The 25,064-nt window shown below is 46.9% G+C and overlaps 1 protein-coding gene across 2 annotated transcripts; it reads right to left on the bottom strand.

The window, feature by feature from the left end:
• Nucleotides 1–289: 289 nt before the first annotated feature.
• MTHFSD (methenyltetrahydrofolate synthetase domain containing) lies at nucleotides 290–25,058 on the bottom strand. 2 transcript variants are annotated; one of them, XM_008569977.1, is made up of 8 exons: nucleotides 25,029–25,058; nucleotides 22,119–22,222; nucleotides 20,125–20,238; nucleotides 18,233–18,346; nucleotides 16,123–16,213; nucleotides 12,562–12,674; nucleotides 12,188–12,313; nucleotides 290–2,456 (listed from the first exon to the last, which is right to left on the bottom strand). In XM_008569977.1, exons 1-8 carry the CDS (start codon nucleotides 25,042–25,044, stop codon nucleotides 1,986–1,988), a joined length of 1,149 nt encoding a protein of 382 aa, XP_008568199.1. In that variant the 5' UTR covers nucleotides 25,045–25,058; the 3' UTR covers nucleotides 290–1,985. The 2 variants fall into 2 exon arrangements, with proteins under 2 accessions (XP_008568199.1, XP_008568200.1); XM_008569978.1 differs by lacking the exon at nucleotides 20,125–20,238 and adding an exon at nucleotides 20,271–20,384 and having other exon boundaries at nucleotides 25,029–25,051.
• Nucleotides 25,059–25,064: the final 6 nt, after the last annotated feature.

The raw sequence follows: 25,064 nt of genomic DNA, 5'->3' as shown, positions 1-25,064 counted from the left end.
GAGACTCTAACGAGGGCTCACGGGCCTGGGAGTAAAGCAGCTGTGAGCCCTAGCCTTGTCCTGGGAGTGCTGCCCGCGGCAGCCATGGGAGCAGCTGCCCTTGTGGGCCCCGAGGCAGGCCGGGACAGGAGAAGGTCTGCAGACAGACACATTTGGGGTACTTATATTTCAGGCACTTGGTCTCTAGCTTTTCTTATACTATTTTCCATAAATATAAAAATGACAGTTTCAATTTACCTGTATATCGATATATCTGGCTGCAAGTGACAGAAAATCCAAGGAATCTGGCTTACCCGAGAGTGATCATTTATTAACTTGAGTTATAACTCTACAGTCTGAGGGTCGGGGTAGAGTCAGGCACGACTGGATCCAGGAGTTCAAATAGTGGGATCGGATGCAGCTTCTTGATCTCTTGGCTCCCGTGGGCCCATTCACATCCCACGTTTGTCCCGAGTGGCTCCAGCTGCTGGGCGCAGCAGGGAGAGAGCCGGACAGACACACTTACTCTCTCTTCTCCTGCAGCTGCTGTTCTAACAGTGGCAGATCAACAATAAAGCAAACAAAAACTAAGAGAATCTTTCAAGTACAAGAACAATCCTTGAAAAATGGGAAAAAGCAGAATGAGGAGTTGAGGGTGACCAGGTGGCCACTGAGGATTGGGGGTCAGAGTTGGCTTGTGACACCGAGTGTCATGCCAAGGACAGGGCCAGGCCGAGGCCTGGGGGCCAAGCTGTGACACACCTGTTTCCATCCCTCTCATTTTATTCGAGACAGCTTGGAAAAGATGTTTATTTCACAAGCAAATCTGTCTAAGAACAGATTTTCTTTCTGAAGTCTCCACAGTATCGTCGTTGTAAAATGCTATTTCAAAGGGAAAAATGAGCATCCTGAGAACGTGTTCTTTAAAGCACATGCAAGGCCTGCCCTCTTGAGGCATAATAATGTGCTTCAAATATACTAAGACCCTCTGGCTAAAACAATTAAAATTTCCAACACATTTACATTTGGGAAAAAAAAAATCTCCACTTACATGCTTATTTGACTTTTTGCCTAGCATCAACTGCAAAAGCGCTTTCATTGAGAAGCACAGTTCTGCCAAAAATCCAGCTTGTTTTTTAGAAACACAGAACTGCAGAAAAGAGTCCAGAAAACACAGGCCCTGGGCATGTGTGCACGTGTGAATGGGACATCAGCTGGCACAGGGCTCATTCCCAGAGCCAGCCTCTCTCACGAGACAGACCTTCCTGCCTTGTGGCCAGAGCTGAGAGTGTTCACCCACAGAAGCAGGAGACTAGGGGACCATGGCGAGTCTCACCCCATTGTGGGTCCCCATTTCATCGGCTCCCATGTGACACCAGGACTGAGCTGTGATGAGCAATTCGTAACCTGGGGACTGAGCCACTTGGGCTTTTGTGACTTGGCTTTCCCCTCCAGTCATGCCAGGTCCAGGATCATGGAGCACGAGAATGCTTCTCTGGTTTTGCCCCCTGTTCCCTGCCTGGTCCCAGCCAGGGCCTATCGTGGGCAGGATCCTTCATCCATCTTCTTCTACTCCATCCCCCAAACCCTAAATCACCATTTACTAGCATGTGTTTGTTGCTCAGTCCTCTAAAATGTTTAATTTGCTGTCCCTCCAGAGAAACTGGCACAGCTAACACAGTCAAACAGGTACAAGGAGCAAAAAACTCCAGAATCTGAACAAACCAAGTCTGCAGCCTCCGCGTGCTATGAAGTGCATCATGCACTAGCCCCCTGCCCATCTGGAGATGCAGCACTGCCTGAGGCTGGGACTTCCCAGGGAGAGGTGAGACAGCGGCAGCTCAGCCAGTGGCAGCTCAGCCAGCAGCAGCTCGCCACGTCCCACCACACAGGCCTCCCGTCCCACAGGAACCCCAAGCGGCGGGCTGTCACACGTAAGAGATGGCTGGCAATGGCAACGGTGTACTTGTCCAGCATGGCTCTGCTGCCCAAGGATGCCTGCCAGGTCACTTGTCCCTCTGGTGCCTGGCCAGCGCCACCCTCAAGGTGTCGGTGCCCAGGCGCAGGCCCTGCAGGCAGGAGATGGCCTGCTGGGCTGAGGCTGGGTCCTGGTAGTGGAGGAATGCCCTGCACTGTGGCGCCTGCCAGGTGAGCCATAGGGGCGCTGCGCCGCGGTCTCGGAGGGCCCTCTTCAGATCACTCACGCGGGCATCTCGGGGGAGGTTCCCCACATACACAGTGGCAGCAGGCGGGGCCTCTTCCCTCTGCAGGCAGCCACGGGCTGCTCCCATAGAATCAGCTTCTGGCTGGGGTGTATCCTGGGGTGGTCTGACAGCACTCGTGGGAGCTGCTCGCTGGCTGCCGGATTCTAGAAGGTTCCAGTGCTCATTCTGAAGAGTGACATCTTTCCCAGCCTGCTTCTCTTGGTCACGGAGGGTTCTCAGTATTGGGATTTTCTCCATCATCTCATGGCTGATCTGAAAAAGTAAAGCAGTTCTGGCTATTCTCAGGGGGTCCAATAGGGGCAAAGGCATGCCAGGAGCATGTGCCCTGCACACTCATGTGGGAATCTCTGACTACCCGCAGCACACACGGATGGGATGCAGAGCGGTCCAACTCGGCCATGTGGAAAGGGGGACTCCTGCTGTCTGAAATAGAATACCTCACCAGCCTGCAGCTGTGATCCCCCCCTTCCCCCACTTAAGTGAAACCCAGACTCATTGGAGCTACTGTGTAAAGTCCACCCCACATGCCATGGCAGCGGGCAGGAATGGGCCTCTACTTTCCTCGAGACCTAGGAAGTAGAAAACAAGCTGGGAACTTTGGCAGGGCCTCCTACCCAGAAGAGGTACCTAAGGTTACTAGTGTTAGGGTTACAGGGTCACAGATGGCAATTCTCCTAAGTGCCCCCCAGGATAATGGGGAGTTTCTGCCTCGATACCTGCTCTTACACCCCACCTGTGCCTTTGGGTGGGATGAGGTCTTTAATAGGGCCACAGGGTCTTCTCTCCACTGAAGGAATCTCTGTGATCAAACCCTTCAATGCAGAAACAAGGCTTGTCTGAAATAGAATGCTATCTTTGAAAACACTTTCTAGCAATGGGTCACAAAGATATGAAATAACAAACACTACACAAAATTTAAGTGTCAATGTACAGGATGTGGTATACAAAGGACATTGCTGGCTTTATCTAGATTGATCTAATTGATCGACAAATATCTCCTGAGAACCTGCAAGAGAGGAGAAGGTAGAGGAGCCCAAGCATATGAGGCAGTTTTCTGCCTGCAAGAACAGTCTCAAATAGTTGATCCCACCCGAGCAGCCTGGAACCAGCTTGAGGCCACTTCCACGGTGAAGCCCTGAAGGCTCCATGCAATGGGGCAATCTGCATTGTGGGGGCTGCCTGTATGGGTCAGGACTAGCCAGGTTAAGCTTGAACAACTGTGCCTGGGCAGAAAAGTAACAGACAAATCCTGTGTAGTCTTTTGGCAACTCTCATCCTTTACAGATGCTTTTCACCTTTCTTTTGGACACAAGGCTTATAAATGAGCATGTTTACCAATGGGCAGGCATTGGTCCAAACATGGGGCTTCCCACAGATGGATTTATCTGAACACAGATTGACACAAGTTAGACAATTATACATTTTCTACAATACTAAATAGTTGAACTAGTATCGATGTTCATATTATATTCAGAATCATATGTAACTCAGAGCAACTGTTCCTATCCTTGGCAGGGTGACAGAGACCTTTGTGAGGGACTGGGGTTCACACCCAAGGACTCATCTGCGATTTTGTGTACCATTTCCCAGGGTCGCCAAACACTATTCATAGACCTCCGAACTGTAAATGGTGCACGGGTACCAGGTTAGGAATCAACACATTAGAGTGAGATTGAAAAACCACGAACATCAGAGAACAGTCAAGAGCCTTCTCACAAACCTAAAGGCTCTTAATCCTCTTTAATTAATATCCGGTTCTCTCACCCAGCACTAAGTAGAAAATAATCTCTGCTTCACGCCAAACCTTTTCTTTGGGCCAGAGTCCTCTGTAACGACACTGCCCTGGCTCCCTGGCAGAAGCCTGCTTTGGTCTTGGGAATGGCTATGACAAGACACTAGGGTGCCCTTGGAAGACTTTGCAAAAGTCTTGCTCCTTTTCACGTTTCCCATTGTTGAGACACAAAGGAAAAAAGAAAACTCTGTGCCATGGACACAGCTTAACATGTAATTGCTCTTTCTTACCAGCAGGAACGTTTCCTCCATGTGACCCTCCGCAATGCTTTTGAACTGATTCGCCACAAGGAAACTAACTTGCAGACCAGAATCACAGAAGCTCTGAGGCCTAATTTCAAAGATGATCTAAGTCCAACCAAATAAACTCCTTTCCATTCTCACATTCTACCTTCTCAAAGAGTTCTGAGTTCTTTTGGAATATTTAAAAACAGATTTAAACTGGACATAATGCAATTTTCAAGGATTTCTTAAGTCCCTAGAACTAGTATTTAGAAAGGATGATAAAATTTAAAACTGCCATTACAAGAGAAAATGTGTGTCTGTGTGCTTATCCAGAAGAACTAAGTGTCACTAAACTCTGAGCACAGCAGGAGCCACAAGGCCAGAGCATCTTGGAAGGTTGTGGGGAAGGGGTATGGGGGGACCCTTCTGGTAAACACTGCACTTCTGATGGGCCCCCTGGAGCTGCCACACCATGGTCCACTGGCCTATGTTACTATAACTCCTGTCTGTGTGTGTCCAGTGGTACCTCAAGGTTCCCTATGGCAGAAGCAAGTGTTCTCTGGCCAGGGCAAGGCTCCACACTTATGTTTTTGTAGCAAAAATACATTAAAAAATTTTTTGACAGTTTTTTTAATTAACATAATTGGTTATATGTATTTGTGGAGTACAGAATTGAATTATCAATACATGTGTACAATATGTGGTAATCAAATTAGGATCATTAGTATACTCATGTTTACAAAATGTAATCAATCTTTGTGACCCTTAACTAATTTTTCGCTAACCCCCTCCCACTCCCCCACCTCTAATAATCAGGGTTCTGTTTTTTTTTTCCGGAAGTTCAATGTATTACTGTGATTGTTTCTTTCTTTTCTTTCTTTCTTTTAGCTCCCACTTATCAGTGAGGATGTGGTATTTCTCTTTCTGTGCCTGGCTTATTTCACTTAACATAATTTTCTCTAAGTTCATCCATGTTGCTGAGAATGGCAGAACTTCATTCTTTTTTATGGCACAGTGGTATTTCATTGAGTATATACCACATTTTCCTTATGCAGTTGTCTGTTCATAGACATTTAGGTTGATTCCAACTCTTGGCTACTGTAAATAGAGTTGCAATAAACACGGTAGAGCACGTATCCCTTCAACATGATGATTTCCAATCTTTTGGGTATATACCCTATAGTGCGATTGGTGGATCATATATCAGTTCTATCTGTAGTTGTTTGAGGAATCTCCATACTGTTTTCCATAATGGCTGCACTAATTTACAGCCCCACCAACAGTGCAGGAGGGTTCTCCTTTCTCCACATCCTCATCAGCATTTGTTATTCTGTCTTTTTGATAACAGCCACTCTAAACTGGGGTGAGATGATATCTCAGTGTGGTTTTGATTTGCATTTCCCTGATGCTGAGTTATGGTGAGCATTTTTTCATATGTCTGTTGGCCATTTGTATATCTTCATATGAGAGATGTCTATTCAGCTCCTTTGCCTGTTTTTTAAATCAGGTTATTTGTTTTCTTGCTGTTGAGTTGTTCGAGTTCTTTGTACATTCTGGATATTAATCCCTTGTCAGATGCATAGTTTGCAAATATTTCCTCCCATTCTGTAGGTTGTCTTTTTGCTCTGTTGTTTCCTGTGGTACATATCCTCTGCACACATCACAGGAGGCTACTTTACCCTGGGCCAGCACACGAACAAACTATAATCAGCTGAAGAATAATGGAGATGTTTTGGCCACACGTCATGAACTAAGTGGAAATCTGCAGCACTGGCACACTGGCACCTGCAGGCAGGCCTTCAGAATGGAAGTGCCCAAATGCACCCCTCTCACACAGCTCGCTGCCTTCCATAAGAGCAATGCGCTTTTGGGTGAGGAATGACGAAGCTTCACATCAGCTCGCTCCTTCACAAGTCCTAAATAGGAAACCTCCTTCATAACGAGGTGGCTTTGCCACTTCCCAGCTGCAGGCCATGCCTGCAGCCAGCTGGATGCCCCAATCCACTGTGGTACCACAGCCGACAAACTGCCTCCTGCAAGCTAGCTACATGCTGCATGGCCACACCCTGGACAAGTCCATGGCAGCGTGACTCTGTTTTTCCTGGCTGGCAATTAGGAACCGTTGTTACGTTTTGTCAATTTGCAGTGTGAAATGAAAGATTCTGCTTGTTAATCAAACATAAAAAAATATTTTTGCCCTTCTGTAACTAATCATTCCATTCTCGAAATAAAGCAATTCTAACTTTCTTTTCCATGCTACAATCTCTCTGCGCTGAAGCATAAAGATGCCCGTCCTTCATAAATATAGTTCTCTTTAAAGATTAAATTAAAAACCTAGAAATACATGCTGTTATGAACCTGTCTGTAAGCCATCTGCTGCCAACCGCAAAAGAAAATTCTAGTCTTCAGTCGGCCACACTCTACTTTTACACCTCTGGATGAGTTGCTTTTCTTTCTGGATCTCACTTTACTTGATCAGAAGATTAGGAGCCCAGGAGAGATGATTTTTAAATCTCTCGTTCTAAAATGCTAGGATGCTCAAGCAGCTACTGGCAAAGCTAAACAGACCCCATAAGTATTTCTAGTGCTAAATTCAACCACTACAAAAATGCGTAGTTCTTTTGCATGAGACGAAAGCTTATCGTTTATGGATGAAAATGCTTTTAGATACTTCTAAATGGCCAAGGTGAAATAGTTACCTGCCGAGTAAGTATGCTCAGCACAAGAGAGCAGGGAAAGCTGAGAGGACGTGTCGTCTCCGGTGCCAGCACCAAGCCATGAAGCTTCCGCCGGCTCTCTTGATCCAGGTGTCAGTCAGTAGAAAAAGGCTCCGCAAGGTTAAAACCCTATCATCATGCTTCCACTGGCAGTGCTGAGGGACAGCAGGGGCACCTTAGAACCTCTGCTGCACAATGCCAGCTTCTGTCTGCATGCCGTGGCTCCCGTCTGGCTTGTGTTACCTCTGGGTCCATGGGGTGGCCGTGTCCCACCTGCTTGGCTCAGAGCCCGGCAGCTTTTTGTTTTAGTTGCCAACGCGGGGCACCATCCCCTTGGAGAGGAGCAGCTATGTGGCTCAGTTCACACAGACACGTATTCCAGTGTTGCCCACATACATATGTGTGCACACAAATTCTAAGAACCAGTGCATATGTAGCTATTTTGGTTTTTGATTCTCATTTTTATCACCTGAGGACAGATACTATGAACCTTCATGCTGTGACTGGATTCAACTGCACTGGGCAGAATGTCTACCTGGGAAAATGTTTATCAAATTTACTATCTTCTCCACTGAATATTGTTGATTGTAAAACATACGCTTATTGGGAGAAAAGTAGGAAAGAAAGGTGAAATCCTACCTCCCAGAGATAACTATGGTTAATATTCTGATGTATTTATTTCCAGTGTTTTCTCTCCACATATTTTAACATAGTGAGCACAATACAAAATTACAAATCAAGCATACACAATTTTATACTGTGCTTTTCCACTTTATACCATGAGCATTTCTCATGCCATCATATAGTCTTTACAAGGCTTATGCATTTAAATTGCCGCCTTCCCCGTTTTAAGGCACTGCATAATACGTGAGAACACATAAATCTTTATCTGAATTTAAAATATTTCCCTAGGACACATTTCTAGAAGATGAATTACTGGGTCAAGTATAATAATTCTTTTTAAATAAAAGCAGCCATCAGCCCTCTTAACTTACTGGCCCAGCTGTAGGTGGGTGCCAGTTCACAGTTGGTCAACGTTACTTCCAGAGAACAATTTTTTATACAGGATCTGAAATTGAGCTTCAGTGTCCTAAGACTGCTGCTCACAGGGGCAGCCCTGGCACCCAACCCTGTTTTCTGGAGTGTCTGTAAATCAATGCAGCATATTGTGCCCATGTGAGCACAGCCCTACTCAACAGGCCACGTGGCGATGAATGGGCTGTGCTCTGAAAGCTACAAAATCATTTCTTTGAGTGTAAACATGAGAATGGCCCTTGCAGAATGCAACTTTCTTAAATGAGCAAATGAGTTGCCCTGAGACAGTCAGATGTCCAGATTTTGGCCTCTGGTGTCCATGGTGACTCCTCTGTAATCAGCAATGATCCGTTTCTGGCAATTCCCGTGGGAAATAAAGATGCGTGTGTGACTAAGAGTCCTTCCACTGGGTGAAGGCCAAGCAGTCCTTTGGTTCATGGCTGATGGTGCCCAGGCCTCCTTCCTGGATCTCCACGCTGGCCCACCAGGCTGACCTCCACATCAGTGTACTTGTGTCTCTGGAGCCTGAAGCCACACCCCGTTCCCCTACCTCCAGGGTATTCCTAAAATAAATCTTTTACCTTCCCTGCATCTCATTCAACCTCTCCGGAAAATGATAAAAATGGCGTGGCTGGGTCTCTATGTCCAGGTCCAGCCATCCACACTGGGCAAGAGGAGCACACATACCCCGCAGTCTAACCAAATGGGGCTGGGAGGGCTTTGGTCACAGGCCTAGGTCTCACCCCACAAAGATCCCCTCTGCCACTGCCTTCTGGCTGCTCACTTGGGTCTAGGAGGTGGCCACACGCCCCAGGCAGAAGCTTTGCTTCTTCGTGTTCTGTGTCTGATGCAGGTACCCCCCAGCCCAGGGAGCTAGCTGGGCCTCAGTGCACAGCCCCCTGTGACCAGGGTGGGCACTGGGCTGGGCTGCCCGACACTAGCAGGTCTGGAACTTTGGCCTTCGACAATTTGCTACTGCACATAGCCGAGGCATCCAAGCAGATGGCTCTCGACCTGCCATAGATCATCTTACACATGGCCACCTGCAGGGAGGGACATCTGGATTATGTCCCCAGGAGGCCAGAGGGTCACCTGAGCTGGACAAACTGCCCAGGGTCCAGGACCATGCTCCAACTTCCATGCCCAGCCCTCTGGTAACAGCCTCTAGCCTGCAGAGGTCCTTGGTGTCCCTAGGGATTCAGGGAGTTCTGTGTTTTGGGGCTGGTGTGGCTGGTGGCTGAGGCAGCAGCAGTTGTGGCATCTTGTGGCTTGGACATGTCCAAGTGTCCCCTGGGTTCTACAGGTGAGTAGGCGAGGTGGCCACCCTGAGACAGAAGGGGCCGTGTGGACAGAGGTGACGACGAACCTTCCAGGAGAAGGAAGGAAAAGCAGGGCTCCCCGTTGACTGCCTCTGTGCCTCTCTTGCTCTTCCTGCCCAAAGTTTCCGACAAGGTGTGGGGTGCTGGGTTGCACTTTCTTCTAGCCCTTATCCAACCTACGGGTTCTCCTCTGCTGCAGGGGAGGGGACAGACAAGGGAGGAAGAGCATCAGCTCCTCAGGGGAGGCATCTGCACAGCATCTGTGCACTCGTGGGCAATGTGGCAGGCAGCGCCCAAGGGGCTGGAGACTCAGGTTGCTGTGTCTCTGTCCTCCTCCTCCACTGAGAGGCAGTAAAGGTACACCACATGCCAATCCACAGTCATGGAGAGACATGTGCAGGACCCCGTCTTGGCTCTGTGAACCCCCCAGAAGGACTGTTGAAAGGACTTAGCCCACAGCACAAAGAAGAATCATGCAAGAGTGTCCAGGCAGATTTCTCATGTTTACTATCAACTCTACCTGGCATCTGTGACAATGATGATGATGACAGCTAATGCTTCCAAGGACCAGGCTACACATTTTACATGCACTGCCTAACACCAACCCTAGGTCAGTACTGACAGCATCTGTGTTTTACAGATTATCAAACGAGGCAGCTTGGAGAGTGTGCTGGAGGTTGCCCTACAGCTGTAGCTACTACGTGGTGACACTGCACTTTCTAAGCTCATCCATATGCTCACTGGCCACCTGATCGCCCATTTTTAAAATCGTGAGGCACTGGCAGAGGAAAGCTCATGTGGACTTCGAAGGTGAGACAAGGAGTCACGCTGCTTAATGTGACTATAGTAAGATGATCCGTCTACATCAGGCCGGTCTATAAGCTTGGGAAGGACTCATGTTCCTTGAAAAGGTGGAACAAAGGCCAGGAAATCACATGCTGAACAATCTTTGTGTATTAAAAGTGAGCAAAGAAAATGCACATTTTGTACTTATTTCAAATCCTTCATTTAAGAGAGCTACAGGATATAAAAGATATATTCCAGATATTCCAATAAAATAGATAGGAGCTAAATTATTGGATTCTACTACCTATATGATAAGAATGTATAGCTAGGACATCATGAAAAGATAAACCAATATTTGCCAAAAAGTCAATTTGAGACAGTATTATATAACCTGGCACTGAATTATCTCCTTCCTCTATCCCGAATCTTTTCTGGAATTTAGAGATGTCTCCCCCACCCCCCTACCCTGAGAAATGTCAATAAAAATTCACTTTGGCTGCACAGGTAGCAAGACTAAAACAGAAATGTCAGGGGCCAGAAAAAGTTGCTGATTTCATATGATCCATGCAAAGGGAGGATCAGCTGGTGGTAAAACCCAGAACACAGGCCCCCAAATGAAAAATGGCCTGTTAAAAGTTTGAGACTCTTGCCAAGGCTTCATAAACAATTAGCCTTTCCATGGAAGAGGGTGAAAAAGTTTGGGGTCTCAACAAGCAGGAAAGCCCCAACTTCCCTACACCCATCAGCGTGGCACACGACGCTGTAGGAAGCCTTGGTTGAGTTTGGTTTTCTTTTATGTGGGAGGAATTATATTCCTCTAACATGTTCAATGACCTCATTTGTTACTACCTTTACATTTTTCTTGTTAAAATCTGCAGAATGTAACCATGGCTGTTCCCCAACATCTCTCTCCTTCTAGAGAGTCTGCCCAGAGTCTTCCTACTATGGGCTGCAGTGGACCCTCTCTATGAAGTGCTGGCCTCAACAGGGCCACCAGCAGCCTCCCTGTGGCTGGTCCCCTTGTGCAACCTTCCTGAGACCCCTCTTCTCAGCTCTAAGCAAACACCAGCCTCACTGCTCTGTCTGGTGGCCAGCCTCACTGAAAGGGAAGCTGTGGACCTCAACTCTGAGGTGCACCCAAGCTCTTATGAAAGACCAAGGGACATTTTAATCTTCAGGATGGGAGGTGACCACCTTTTCCCTGGCACTCCTGCTGCACATGGAGGGGCCCACCCATCTGCTTCTGGGCCACACGTGCTATTCCTCTCTGCTTTCATCAGGGGTTAACCAGGAAGGAGTGTACACCCCGGGTGGCCAATACTGCCTGCCTGAGGCGCCTGCAAGGAGCGGCCCTGCTGGGCCCTGGTAAATGTGCCAGGCGGTGTGTTTATCCTTGGAGGTGGATGTTGTTGATTTTCCATGCCCAGAGGCAGAACACTTTTGAACTCTGGATGATCTGGATTTAAGAATGGAAAACAGACAAACGTGCTTATGTGAGCAACGGGTTCATTCCCACGAAGCGCGTCTGCACGTTTCCTCAGTAGTTCTGGCTGCAGGCCAGCAGAGACAGCATTGTAATCTACGAGCTGCCTTCTGGGGTCAAACTCCTACTGCAGACTGTGCCAGTACCTGGGCTGGAGATGCAGTCACAAAGGTGTAACAACACTTATGAAGCCTTTGGTACAGCCTTCCACTCAGTTTAGTTCTGTCTGGAGATCCAGATCTGCAGTAAGAAATCTGGATTTACAGAAGGAAAAACTAATGAGATAGGGCCATGCAGACCTCCTGTAGCCAAGAAGGGAGAAAACTACTCTCAAAGACACAAAGCAGCTGGCAGACAGAGCTTCAAGGCAGGATGGTCAGTTCTGCCATCTACAGCAGCAGATCTTGAACCTGGCTGCTTATTGGAGTCCCAGAGGTTTGTAGGTAGATTCTCGGGCCCAGGCCTGGAGCTTGTCATTCAGGAGCTACATTGCTCACAAGCTCCTTGGGTGACTCTAATGTACAGCCACACCAGGGCGGCAGATGGCTGCTATGCTGGACAGAGAATAGCGAGAAAGAGGGGCAGCCTGGAAGCTGCAGGCCAGCACCAGCCATGGCCATGACCCACCTTGGACCATGTGATTCCTGTTGGCTTTGGGCGCTCACAGCCCGTGGTGATGACTCTGGTTGGAGTGAGGATATAGTCAACTGTGATGTCGTGATCCTCAAGGAGCACCTCGGGTATGTCCATGACCTGGCCAAACAGAAGCGGGGTAGAGAGAGAAGTAGGAGGGAATGCTGCTCAGCCATGTCTGCTGTAGCACTCGGTTAGATAGAGAAGCACCCAAACCATCCTGTGCACAGGGCTCAGCTGCCACACCCCTAGCAAATCCAGCCCAGCAGATCACCCACACTCGTGAAGGTGGCTGCGTCTCCCTCTCCACCCCCTGGCTCCCTCAGAGGACGAGACAGTGGCCCCGCCCTGCCCATCCACAGAATCACCTGGCAGTCGTGGACGATGGTGACCACAGGCGTCCCCTCACTGACGGCTCCCATCGACACCATCATGGCGTACTCGAGATCAGCGTAGCCCTCTCCCTTCCCTATTCTCCAGCCTAAGAGCCAATGCCAAGAGTTAGCGTCTCTGTGGGGTCCAGGGCATCACCAAGGAGTGCACTGTCCATCAGGTCACAGTGGATGGAGAAACCTGAACCCAATATCCCAGGCCCGTCTGTAGAAGTTTCCATAGGCACCCCACAACAGCCCACTGAAGATGAACTTCCAAGTGTAAGATGGGAGCAATGATAGTGAAAATGTATAGCGGTCAAAGCATAATGAAGTAAACACCGAAACTTTTAAACATGTTATGAAGGGAAACCGAGCTCATGTTTATGCTAACAAGACTCACATTTAAAAGTAACGAAAGAGCAGTTTTTTAAAAACTACGGACAAATTCCTATTAAAAACAAGATTTTTTAACTTATTTACCTTAGAGGAAAAATAAAAACTATGAAATCAGGGACACATGATTTAAGAAGACATAGCCCTGTCTTCTAAAAGGCACTACATAGTTACCCAACTCAACTTAGGGAGGGGCGAGTTAAGCAGTACTAGTACCTTTTCATAACTTGTAGGTGGTGGCACACAAAAGGATTACCTGAAGCAACAGGAGAAGCTAAGATCAAACCTCGGTTTACCAGCCTCTCCAGCCAAATCAGCCACCCAGGAGACAAGAATGCAGCCAGACAGTGACCACTAAATCACCTCTGGCTCCCAACTTGAATGTGCACATCCCTCTCACCTGGAAGCTCCAGAGGAAAAGCACTAAATATTTACCCATTTCAACCAATACTGAATTGTAACCAATTCAACAGTCACCCGATTTCAAATTTCAGAAATTTGCTTCTGTGTGTATCCTCAGCACCATCCCCAGGAACACACACATCATGGCTGATGTGTATTTCTAAGATTCAGATCTGATTGTGCTACTTTTACAATTAAAAACCTTCAACTGTGCATGCAAAGAAAAAAGAGAAAGACCAGTGAACAGGAAAATATTGATATGAAGTCCGTAGAAACAGACAGGCATACGAGCAGTAAACGTACGAGAAACGCTCAACCTCACTTACAGTTCAATGCAGTTCAAAGGCAAATGAGATGCTAGTGCTCACTACCAGACTGCTAACACTCCGAGTCTGATAATTCTAGCTATGAACAAGGGCCTGGGGAAAGAGGCAAGAAGTACAGTGTTGGGGAGCGTAAATGAGCCTCCAGAGAGGTGGGTAGTTTGGCAACATTCCAAAGTTTTAAAATCTACCCTTTGGTTCAGCAATTCCCCTCCTAGGTGTGATTATCCTCTGGATAGTCTCCAAGGCACACCTAGACTGTCCAACAAGACTGCACTTCACTCTACCATCATCCATAAGGGGAAAAACCAAACACAATGCTGGAAATAACTTAACAGGTCCCCAGTCAGGGCCGGGTTAAGTTACCATGGTCCATCTGTAGGAGGAGTGCTGTCCAGCATAAGGAGGGGACAGGGAGTTTGCCCCGTCCGCACTGATCGGCAGAAAACTCTGGGATGCGTTACCAAGCAAGGTACAGAGTGCTATACATGCTGTCAGCCCTTCTGTGACAGTAGAAGAAGGACACATAAAATCTACACTTAAAATATATAAGACATCCATGTTTCACACGCTGCTGATACAGATGTTTGTCCACACTAGGAACTCTGGACGTTGGCATTTGGTGTGTGTGTGGGGGGGGGCTTTCTCTGCTCTTCAATTTTCTACACAGACGCACAGCTATTTTATTATTTTACATGGGGTTATCTGGATAATGACTGTTTTAGTCCATTTTGTGTTGCTATGACAGAATACCTGAGACTGGGTAATTTATAAAGAAAAGAGGTTTATTTGGCTTATGATTCTGGGACAGTTGCATTTGGCATGGGCTTCAGGCTGCTTCTACTCATGGCAGAAAGTGGCAGGCTGCCGGTGGGTATGAGCAGATCACATGGCAAGAGGAAGCAAGAGAGACAGAGAGGAGGTGCCAGGGTCCTTTAAACAATCAGCTCTCGGGCCGGCCCTGTGGTGCACTCGGGAGAGTGCGGCGCTTGGGAGCGCAGCAGCGCTCCCGCCACGGGTTCGGATCCTACATAGGGATGACCGGTGTGCTCACTGGCTGAGCGCGGTGCGGGCGACACCAAGCCAAGGGTTGTGATCCCCTTACCGGTCACAAAAAAAAAAGACAAAAAAAAAAACCAATCAGCTCTCGCGGGAACTAGTAGAGCAAGAACTCTCTCACTACCCCTCCTCCCCCAGGGAGAGCATTAATCCATTCATGAGGGATCCGACCCCATGACTCAATCAGTTTCCAACACTGCCACATTGGAGATCAAATTTCCACATGAGTTTTGGAGGGGACAACACATCCAAACTCCATCAATGACATTTACAAAACATTGTTTTCTTCTTTATACATCTCTGAACTAAAAAAGAAAACTCCTGAGGATCTTTCTAAGAGGAGACCTTTCCTGATATCCCATTGGCAAGAGCCTAGCCCAAATGCCATCACCTGGCTTCAAGGCTTCTGAAAGCCAGCCCCAAGCCACCAAAGGGCTATGGTATGTGTACACGTGTTTCTTTTACCTGAGAGCCCTCCCCAGCTCCATCTGCCTCAACAATGCCTGGGGTGCAAGAGCCAGCCCTGAGGCCATCTACGAGGCAACACCCCGCTCAAGGCTAGTGGACCTCTCCTCTGCCCCAGCTCCCATCGGCCCTGCCTGGATTCCAGCCTGTGTCAGTCCCACCCACTCACAGTGCACCAAGGCAGGGACCACGCAGCACCCGCCTGGCATGCAGAGGCACACAGGCCATGTGTGCTTGTGAGCGCCAATCCTTGATGACACAGATAAAGCATCTGGAACTGGGAATACACTAGGAGCAAAGAAGAAAGAAAGACAACATCCCACATCCCAGCCCAGAGTGAGGGCTGGGAAGGGAGGGCTCACTGAAGGGGAGACACCGTGGGTGACTCAGTCACCCGCCCTCCTCACAAAGGACTCCTTGTCTCACGGACCAAGAACTGTCTGTGTCACCTGCTGCACAACCAAGAAGCAGACCTCGCAGGAAGCCTCAGGGACAAGTCATGCTGTGCAGGAGGCTGCTGCTCCATGATAACAAGGTTAGAACCTCAAGCTTTTCCACTTGCTGGAGTACCTCCAAAACCAACTATTTACTGACATCTGCAAATAAATTCAGCTCCAGTTCCAATGAACTTAACAATAGAGAGAAAATCTTTCACCACCTGAAGAGAGAGTTATCTCACTTTATTATTCCTGCTAGGAAAAGTGAAAATACTATGAAGGTGTGGAGTTGGGGCCGAGAGGGGGCAGGGCAAGTCAGCTGTTCAACATGAATGATAAATGCAGGCTTCGGAGACTAGACAAGTGTCCAGAAAGCGGAAATTACCACCAACTTAAAAAAGACAAATACAGACTTACAGAGTAGCAACCTTTGGGAGAAGCTGTCACATCCAAGAGTTCTTGTTTTCTAATCTTACCTTTTTCAGAAACGGCGACAGATCCCACCACAACTAAGTCCACGTGCACTCTGGAGTCCAGGCCGATGGGTGCACTGTAGCTCCTCACACCCTGCAAACAGACGTGGATTTGAGAGTTTCACCTGCAGCTGCTTCCTTACTTTATAGCTGATGATCAAAGAGCATTCAGGGTCTGAACCGACCTCCCGAACAAAACCCATGCAGCACTGCAGACGCGGCGTTTTGGGAGAACCAGAGTTCCAGAAACTATCATAGGGAAGATCTCCCACAATTTCTTTCCCAGGAAGGTGGCCAGGGGGAACTTGCAACACAAATTCATAGGATGCTAATCCCATAATATTTAGCAAATCATTTTTCCTGTAAGGCAGAAGAGCATAGTGTTTAAAACACAGGCTGCAGAGTCCCACAGAACCAGGTTCAGAAACCTCTTGGCTGTGGGACCTCAGCAGGCTGAAACTCTCTGAGCCTCGTTTCTTTACCTGTAAGATAGGGACACCACCCTCTGCATCACAGGACCGAAGTTGGAATTAAATGAGATAACCGAAGTTATGTATTTAGTGCATAAAACATGGTCAGTAAATGTTGTATGATGTTTACTCAGAGAAAGTACTGAGGCCACTACCTTTACGTAAAGCATGCTCACTTCTAAAATACTACTTATTCAACCAAAATGTACCAAAAGTACACCCATTTATACTAATAAGGCCTGTTTTTAAAAAATGGGGAGGCTGAATATGTTCATGATTCTCAGATAAAAGGTTTACAAGTACATCTTGTAGGGTTTACAAAGTACCCTTTCAGTCCTTCTACAGAATAACGTCTGGCAGTAGCAGGTCATCTGATGTGCTAGTAGGCACTGTCAGTATAGACGTATGACAAGTCACTTAAAGGGTCAGTACATGTGATAAGTTTGGGGTCTCCCAACAGTCACACCGGTGCTTGGCCTGTGACACCCTCCACTGTGGGGAGCCCAAGTTTTCTTTATGTCAGAGCAGCCATGGAGGCAGGTGTCACCACTGCAGAGGGTCACATGGCTTGCACTTGTGAACACCGGCCATAACCAGGGTTCTCTCTTATTTTCCTACCTTTATTTTTCCTTTACTCCTTTATCTATATATATTTTTTTACTTTACTGCATGCATTTTTGTAAGCCACATCAAATTATATTTTTGGAATGAGACAGGGTATCAATAAACTTTGAATTCAATTTTTATACATTAGACTTAAGTGGCAAGTCCCTTAAAAAAAGAATGTTTTGAATTGCCATTGTTTTAATTCTCTACAGATTAGGAATCATATGACCTAGAGTTTACTTTAGGATTCTTTAAAAATTAGCCACATTCTGGGGGCCAGCCCATAGCTCACTCGGGAGAGTGTGGTGCTGATAACACCAAGGCCATGGGTTCGGATCCCATATAGGGATGGCCGGTTAGCTCACTGGGTGAGCCTGGAGCTGACAACACCAAGTCAAGGGTTAAGATCCCCTTAATGGTCATCTTAAAAAAAAAAAAAAAATTAGCCACATTCTATTTCTTTAACAAAAACGTAAGACAAATTCCATTATAATGCACCCTAATGTAATATTTACACACTTTGGTTTTATTAGATTGTGAGGGATTCAAAAAAATCTCATAGATATAATTGTCAGAAACTATTAATTTAGAACTAGTGAGACAATTTCCAATTGAACATGTTCTGGAAACTCTGTCCTGTCTCCCCAGTTGCTTGGGTGGATTTGCTGAACAGGCCAGGAGTAAGGAAAGCTACACAGAACTAAACGCCACCACAAGTGAACACTGGAGGGCACCAGAGTACCTGATACCTTATTTTGCCTTTCCTTTTTTAGTGAGGAATTTATAATTGGCCAACTTGGTGCAAAACAGAAACTGAGTTACAAAACAGAATACATTTATTCAAAAATGGAATCCATTTATTCATTTTTTTTTAACCTGGCTTGATGACAGGATTGCTGAATAACATCTCTGTTCATTTGGTTTTGCTAAAAATAAATTTCAATTTCGTGACGCTATTTTATGCTATTCTAGCTCATCAGAAGTCTCAGCAGAGAACAACTCTTTCCTGGGAGGGTGACACTACTTCTAGCACTTACCTGAGAGGTGGCACATTTTCTCAAGATGTCTTTAGTTGCCCCAGGAGGTGGTGTGATCTTATTAAACAATCCTGTTCTCAGTCGTGGTGTGGGAACCAACAATGTTTTTTTGCTCTTTTAAAGAAAAGACAATTGATAAATTCCAAAGTTAAATTTATACATAGGACTATCTTGTATATGTTTTTAGCATATCAGGCAGGAAGGCAAGTTACCATTGTCAGCATTTTTTGGTGTGCGCCAAGGAAATCACTTGTTTGCAAAACCAATTAAATAATGGGTAGTGATCAATCTTAACTTGGAGTCACTAGTCTGCACCACTTTACCATGAACAAGCAGGATGTTTACTAAACTTGTTAATTCTACTTTCGGTGCCATTCAAAGTTGTTACAGGTAAAAACTGACAATGCAAATCCAAAGTAAGATCTGTTCTCACAAAAATTCTAACCATACTTTCATTTGCCCCCTGTGTTCTCATCACCAAGAACTATAAGTTACGATAATGTTTTACCTTGAAACCAAATTATGTTGCTCCACTAAACATTTATATCTAGTTTGCTATTCAATAAATCACAATCTAAGAGATCAGTAATCATTATAACTAATATTTTATGTTGACATGTATCAGTAGTCTTTTTCTACTACTTAGTTCTCAAATGTCTATTGCAAGTCCTTGAACAGGGGTTCTCCAAGTGGGCGCCCTGGGCACACAGCTCAGCAGCTCTGGGTACCTGTTCAGAGCCAATCAGACTTGGGGGGTGGGGGTGGAGGCTGGAGCATCGATGTGGCTTTTAACAAGCCTTCAGGTAATTCTGATGCACACGAAAGTTTGGAAACTACTGGCTAGGACATCTCTGTAGAATATGCAAGGCTAGGCTATAAGGCAATCATAAAATTCCTAAAACCTTTCATGTAAACAACAGTTTATTTTGGTTCAAAAGCAGGAGGTGACATCCCAAGACCAATGAAAGACCCATAAAATCACAGTTTGGCCTTCTTACATAGAAGTTTCTCAACCACGAAGGAGAGTATTTCAACACAAGTAGTTGTAATTACCACGTGCTATTTTTCTATGGGTGATAAAGATGTTTGGGTTCCGTCCTCTCTAATGTCCAGGTTCTGTGTACTACATACTATTTGGATTGCCCATCCCCTATCTCAGTGGATCTCAGCCCTATCTGCACATGAGCATCACCTGGAGAGCTCTGAGTGTTACCAAGGTCTAGACCTCACTCATGAACCTGGTATGGCCAACAGTCTTCAGAGCTCCCCAGGTGACGCCAACATGTGGCCAGGGTGGCAGATGCTGCCCAAGCCAGTGGTTCTCAAACCCGCCTGCTGGGAAGCACCATCAGGGCATGGATAAGAACAGCATCCCAGTGCCACTCCAGAGACTGGTTCCCAGGCCTGGGGCTGTCCTGGGAAGCTGTGCAAGCACCCAGTTACTGTACGATCTGACATAGGCCACTGTGTCTCCAGGTGTGGCCTGTGACTGGGCACATCACTATTAACTGCCTGCACACAGGTGGGGCTGAGGAACCTGGATTTTTATCTGCTTCCCAGGTGATTCTCAAGCCCACTAAAGTTTCCAAAAACCACTGAGGAGTCTTTAAGCACCAGAGTGCAGAGACCACATGTGTGTCGGTATCGTTTTCAGCACTACACCCCCATGCCCAGCACAGAGCCCGGCATACAGCACATTCTCAATAGCTCACTGTTTATTTAACCTGAAGAAATGAAGGAATGTAGGGACAGCACGAAGCTCAGATGCCCCATCATGCCCTGCTTTGGAGGGAGTCAAAGGCACCATCTTTCTAAATAAAGGACTGCACATATCTACCTGGAGAATGCGTCCCCCCAGGTGGCCAGGTCTCAGCTCAGGGAAGTGGGATTACCTGCAGTGCCAGCAGCCGCACACCTTCCAGCGGTTTATCAGGATCCACTTTAACTTCCTGCATTCGGGCAAAAACGTCTAGATCTTTGATGTTTTGGCAAGCCAGATAAGACCCCTAGTTAGGCAAACAAACAGAACTGCACTTACGTTGAGGACGAAGAAGCGAGCACTTTTCTGGGGAGCGTCAGGATTTACTTTAATGGTTCTGGCCATTTTGAATGCCTGCAAACGTGGGAAGTGCTCAGCAGCATGAGAAGCACCCTGTTTCAAATGCAATTGCACGTTACTGAGAGGACAATACGACCTCCAGCCAACGGCAGCCCAAGCAGCCGGCCCAGCATCTCACCTAGACAGATGGGCGTGCTAATTCTAAGATAGTAACTAAGAGTCACCTGAGGAAACATCTAAGAAAGGAGTCAGGGTAGAAAGGGATTTGAGAAAGCTAGTCTAGCCTCAATGTAGTTTTTACTAAAATAAAACATGCATTCTAAAAATGAGTGCAGAGTTTGATGAATTTTCACAAAATAAGCACACTGTGTAACCACCGCCTAAATCATGAAATAGCATAACCCAGAAGCCACCCCCCCACCCCAGTTCATTCATTTTGAATGGTCTTTAAATGATTCTGTGAACCCATCTTTTCCCCTGCACTTCACGTACATTTCTCTCCCTGGGGAAAAAGCACTGAAACAAAACACAAAAACTAAAAAGCAACAAAATCATACAGAAGAGGTTTTTCAAAGGGACAGGACGATCTCGGAAACAGCAAGAAGGGTCAGAGCCTGCTCTGGAGAAGCCAGGCCTAGGGCGACATAATCCAGCCCAAACGGGTGAAGCAAGCAAGCGGGCAGTGCGTGGGCTGCGCAGGGCAGCACGTGTATTTTCTGAAGTGCTTTTCTTTTCTGCAGGAAAATATGCATGTGAAAATTGTGAACTGTGTTACACTGTGTATTGCTACAGCAATAGCTATGCTAATTGTATGGCTAGGCATTTCATAACTAAAGCCAAAAGTTTTCATTATTTTAGTTATACTAAGTTTCCATTTGTATTTTCAGGGCTAGGACTCAGACTCTTCAAACCCATTGTAGACTGGGTCACAGACCCCTCACATGCAGGTCCATGCTAGGTAATTGGGAAAGATCCTGGGAGCCATTGGCAGATGACACAAGCTCAGTCCTCAGCTTCCTCTGCAGAGGCTGTGGCTTACAGCAGATCCAGCGTGGTGGTAGCAGCCCGCCCCCCGCCCCAGGGGCATCCTGGGGGGGTGGGAGGCACAGTGAATCAAAGCCACTTGTCCTTTATACTTAAGTCCATAACCCAGGACACCTGGGTGCACATGTGCAATTACATTAGACCATAACCAAGGAACACCTGAGCACAGGTGCATATTTACATCAAATGCTCTGCAAGATTCTGAACAGCTGAGGGGCCCTGACCATTTTCCTTCATTTTCCCTACACACTACCTCTTTCAAGCAAACTTTTTTCTATTAATACTGTCATAAACAGACATCTTTGATTGTTATCTTTTCAGCAGCTGGGAAACTGAGGCCCAGTGCTGTTAGAGACCGGCAAGTCATTCATCTGTTCCCAAGGTGCCAGCGTTTGGGTTTCACTCTCAAGCGCACTTGCTCATAACGTTCTTAGGGAGGACAGTTTTGTGAAAAGGCATCACAACAATAACACCCTTCCAGCTGGCATAAATACTTTACTTTGTATGAAACAGAAAACAGTAGCCTTTGCACCACCTCACCTGGAAGACACAGCAACCCACCCTGCACGGAACGGCAAGGGCCCTGAGCAAGGAAGGGTAGGTAATGTGACGCGGCCTGTCTCTAAAGGCAAGGAGCGCCTGGCCAGATGGTTCTGATTGCCACCATGCTCACTGCTCCCCGTCTACTCCACCACGAAGCACAGTGCGGGAACTGCCTTACTCACGTTATTCATTCAGGAATACCTCATTTTCCTTTTAAACACTCCAGGAATGCTTCAGTACCTTAAAGTTGGGAATCCTGTGATGAACAGGTCGGGGAAAGTCAGCTACATTTTGTGATTCCATGTAGTCCCAAATTTGCTCACGAATGTCCTGTTTGGAGACACCTATCGCAACAAAGTTTGTCACTAATGAAGTAAAAAGGAATCCCACGTGCTTGCAGGCACAGATTGTGTCATATGTCTGCTCCAGTTACACCCTCAGGTCAAGACCAGATCTGATCTCTACATTGAAAAACCAGGGTTAATAAGAAGTTTTATACTCACCACAAATTATTAAAGACCAAAAATAGAGTAAATTAAATAAAACCCAAGTATTTAACCCAGTTCTTCTAACCCTGTAGCAGTAGGAGAACAAAATACAACCCAAACCCTGTAACCAAGCGTCCTAGAGTCCTCAGTTGGACACACGAGCTCTGTTAAGATGTACAGGGAACTGTAATTGAATACTCAGTCCATTCAGTCTTAATAAGACTGATTAGTTTATTCCTGCTGTGAATCAAGGAAGCCTTCCTTAAACCTAAGTGATGGGTAAGCCAGCTACTATTTTGGTTTACTAACTACCATTCTTTATCAGTGAGACAATCTTTTATTCTATCTCCAACTTTGGAAATGCATTTTTAGGCAACAAATAAACTTTATTTGATTGCAACAGTACTAATAAAACTTGCATTAACTATGTGCTACTCTTGGAGTAGAGAAACATAAAAATCAGTTTCCAGTTACATAGAAAAAAAACCATAAAATCAGCATATTTATATGAACACATTTAGAAATATTTACTGAATTTTTGTTTTTTGTTGGTCCAGGGATATTCTCGTCCTTGTACAGAAGTTTGTTTTGAGTCACTGTGATATCTACCACCTGACTTATCTGCCTAAAAACTTATTACATGGCCCGCAATTTGAATTGTTAAGCAAGGAATTTTGTATATGGTAATATTATTCAATAGTATACTCTCACTATGAACCTCAAAGTAGATTTAGTGCCCAAATCTAACTCCCCAGGAACAGTGCTATTTAATGTAGGCCATCCAAAGGTCTCCACATACATTGTGCATAAGGGATGTGCATTCCTGGAGTTGGAAGGGAGAAGTCAACCTCTTCTCATCAGAGATCTTACACATGTTCATGAAAACTAAACACACCCAGATTAGGAACGTGAGATTCTGCACACACTGATGGGCAATTAGCTGGTTTCCAATCTTCTGCTACTGAGGTATGCTCCCCCTCCCCATTTTACATCGAAGTTTTAAAGGTCTATGTGTAGTTCTAAGGCGTGAGAGCTGGCCCTAAATCTTCTGGCAAAGTGTGCACACGAGCCCCTTCAAGACCAGGCCCTAGAGCCCGCCGGAGCCCACTCCAAATGCTACTGGTGTGTCTCGAACCACTTGAGAAATTGAAAATGCAGACTCGAGTGTGCTTAGGGATCATGTGTCTCCAGAGATGAAGGCTGAGACGACACTGCTGCTGGCCTGGGGAGGCCACACTGGCAGTTTCTGGCTCTGAGACTATTCTTCCCAGCTTCAGTCACTGCCAGAAAGTCTGCATTCAGGATGAGTAAGGTGCTGCCCTAGTGCTGCAGATCCCTCGGTCAAGGGCGTTGAGTGAGCTCACGTATGCAAAGCCCCTGCTGGGCATTCCCACCTCGTCTGCCTGTCTGCCTTGTCTCCCGTCATTCGTCACTTCCAAAAACTGGTTCAACCACTGCTGTTTCCTGCCCCCAACACATCTGTCCACCTCCCTCTCCCTTTCAGGCCTTTGTATCTCCTCTCCTCTCTCTCCCTTCAGGTCTAGCTTAGACACCACCACCACCCCCACCCTCACCCCCAGTAAGCACACCAAGTACTCAATCTCAGACAGATGCCCTTCCTTTAAAGGCCCAGAGTCCCTCACTGTTTGGGTGTTTTTCCAAATAGAAACAACGACACTGGCACAGTTATTATAAAGTTATTACATATGCCACCTCTACTAACAACTCAGAAGACCTAGGATACCCCCAACATTGTGAAGGATAATGCGTGGGACACAAGAAATGTAGAAATTGTGGTCCCTGCTCCAGAGTCACTTAATCACAAACATGTAAGTGACTCCCATTTATGAAGCAATGGGCTAATTGGCAGGGAGAGAGAGAATGTGGGAAATGAAAGGGCAGCTCCTTGCCCCTGGAAAGCTGTGAGAACATGGAAACCATTAAAATAACAATAGGTGACCCATATTAATGTGTGAAATGACTGAACCCTCTACTCCTCCCAGTGGGCTGTGGGCTCTGTCAGGTCAGCTGGGGTCTCATTCATCCTATCCCCAGGCACAACTCCGTCCTGCCCGTGGTAGGCCTCCCCACAGGTCTCTATTATCATCCTACTGTTCATCATTACCTGTTTACTGTGCTGTTTAGGCGCTGCACATGCAATAGAGGGAGTGGGTCTGTTCACGTCTGTGGTACCTGGACTTAACAGCGCCTCACACACCTTGAGCGTCAGTAGCACTGGGGACTATCTCTGCCTGACAACCCTGCAGTCAATCATCGAGGCTCCCCCACTAGAGGGTGACATCCCAGGGGCCAAGGATCTGGAGGAAGCCTCCTCAGTGCCTGGAGCAGGGCCTGGAGCGGCCAGGTCCTCGAAAAGCATTTGTCAGAGGCGACACTGATTAACGCCCCAACTGAGGTTAAACTGGTTTCTATCCTGTCCCCGCCACCAGTTGTGAGCCTCAGTTTCCCCCGATCTCACGGGGTGGCTGTGATGATTGGCACATGGGCCCCACTACTTGCACGGCAGGTGGCACTCCCGCCTCTTCCTCCTGATATCTCCGCCGGGATTCCGGGTCCGAACCGGCCGCGGGTTCAACCCCGAGCCCCACACAGGCCGCCCCGAGCCCCCCGGTGGTCCAGCCCGCCCCCCGGCGCCTCTCACCCGCCCTCGGCTCCATGGCGACGCCGTCACCGCGCG

The sequence above is a fragment of the Galeopterus variegatus genome, unplaced genomic scaffold (genome assembly GCF_000696425.1).
Source record: "Galeopterus variegatus unplaced genomic scaffold, G_variegatus-3.0.2 Scaffold550, whole genome shotgun sequence".
Taxonomy (NCBI): Eukaryota; Metazoa; Chordata; class Mammalia; order Dermoptera; family Cynocephalidae; genus Galeopterus; species Galeopterus variegatus.
The sequence above is the reverse complement of the archived record's forward strand: the minus strand, read 5'-3'. Positions and strand labels throughout refer to the sequence as shown.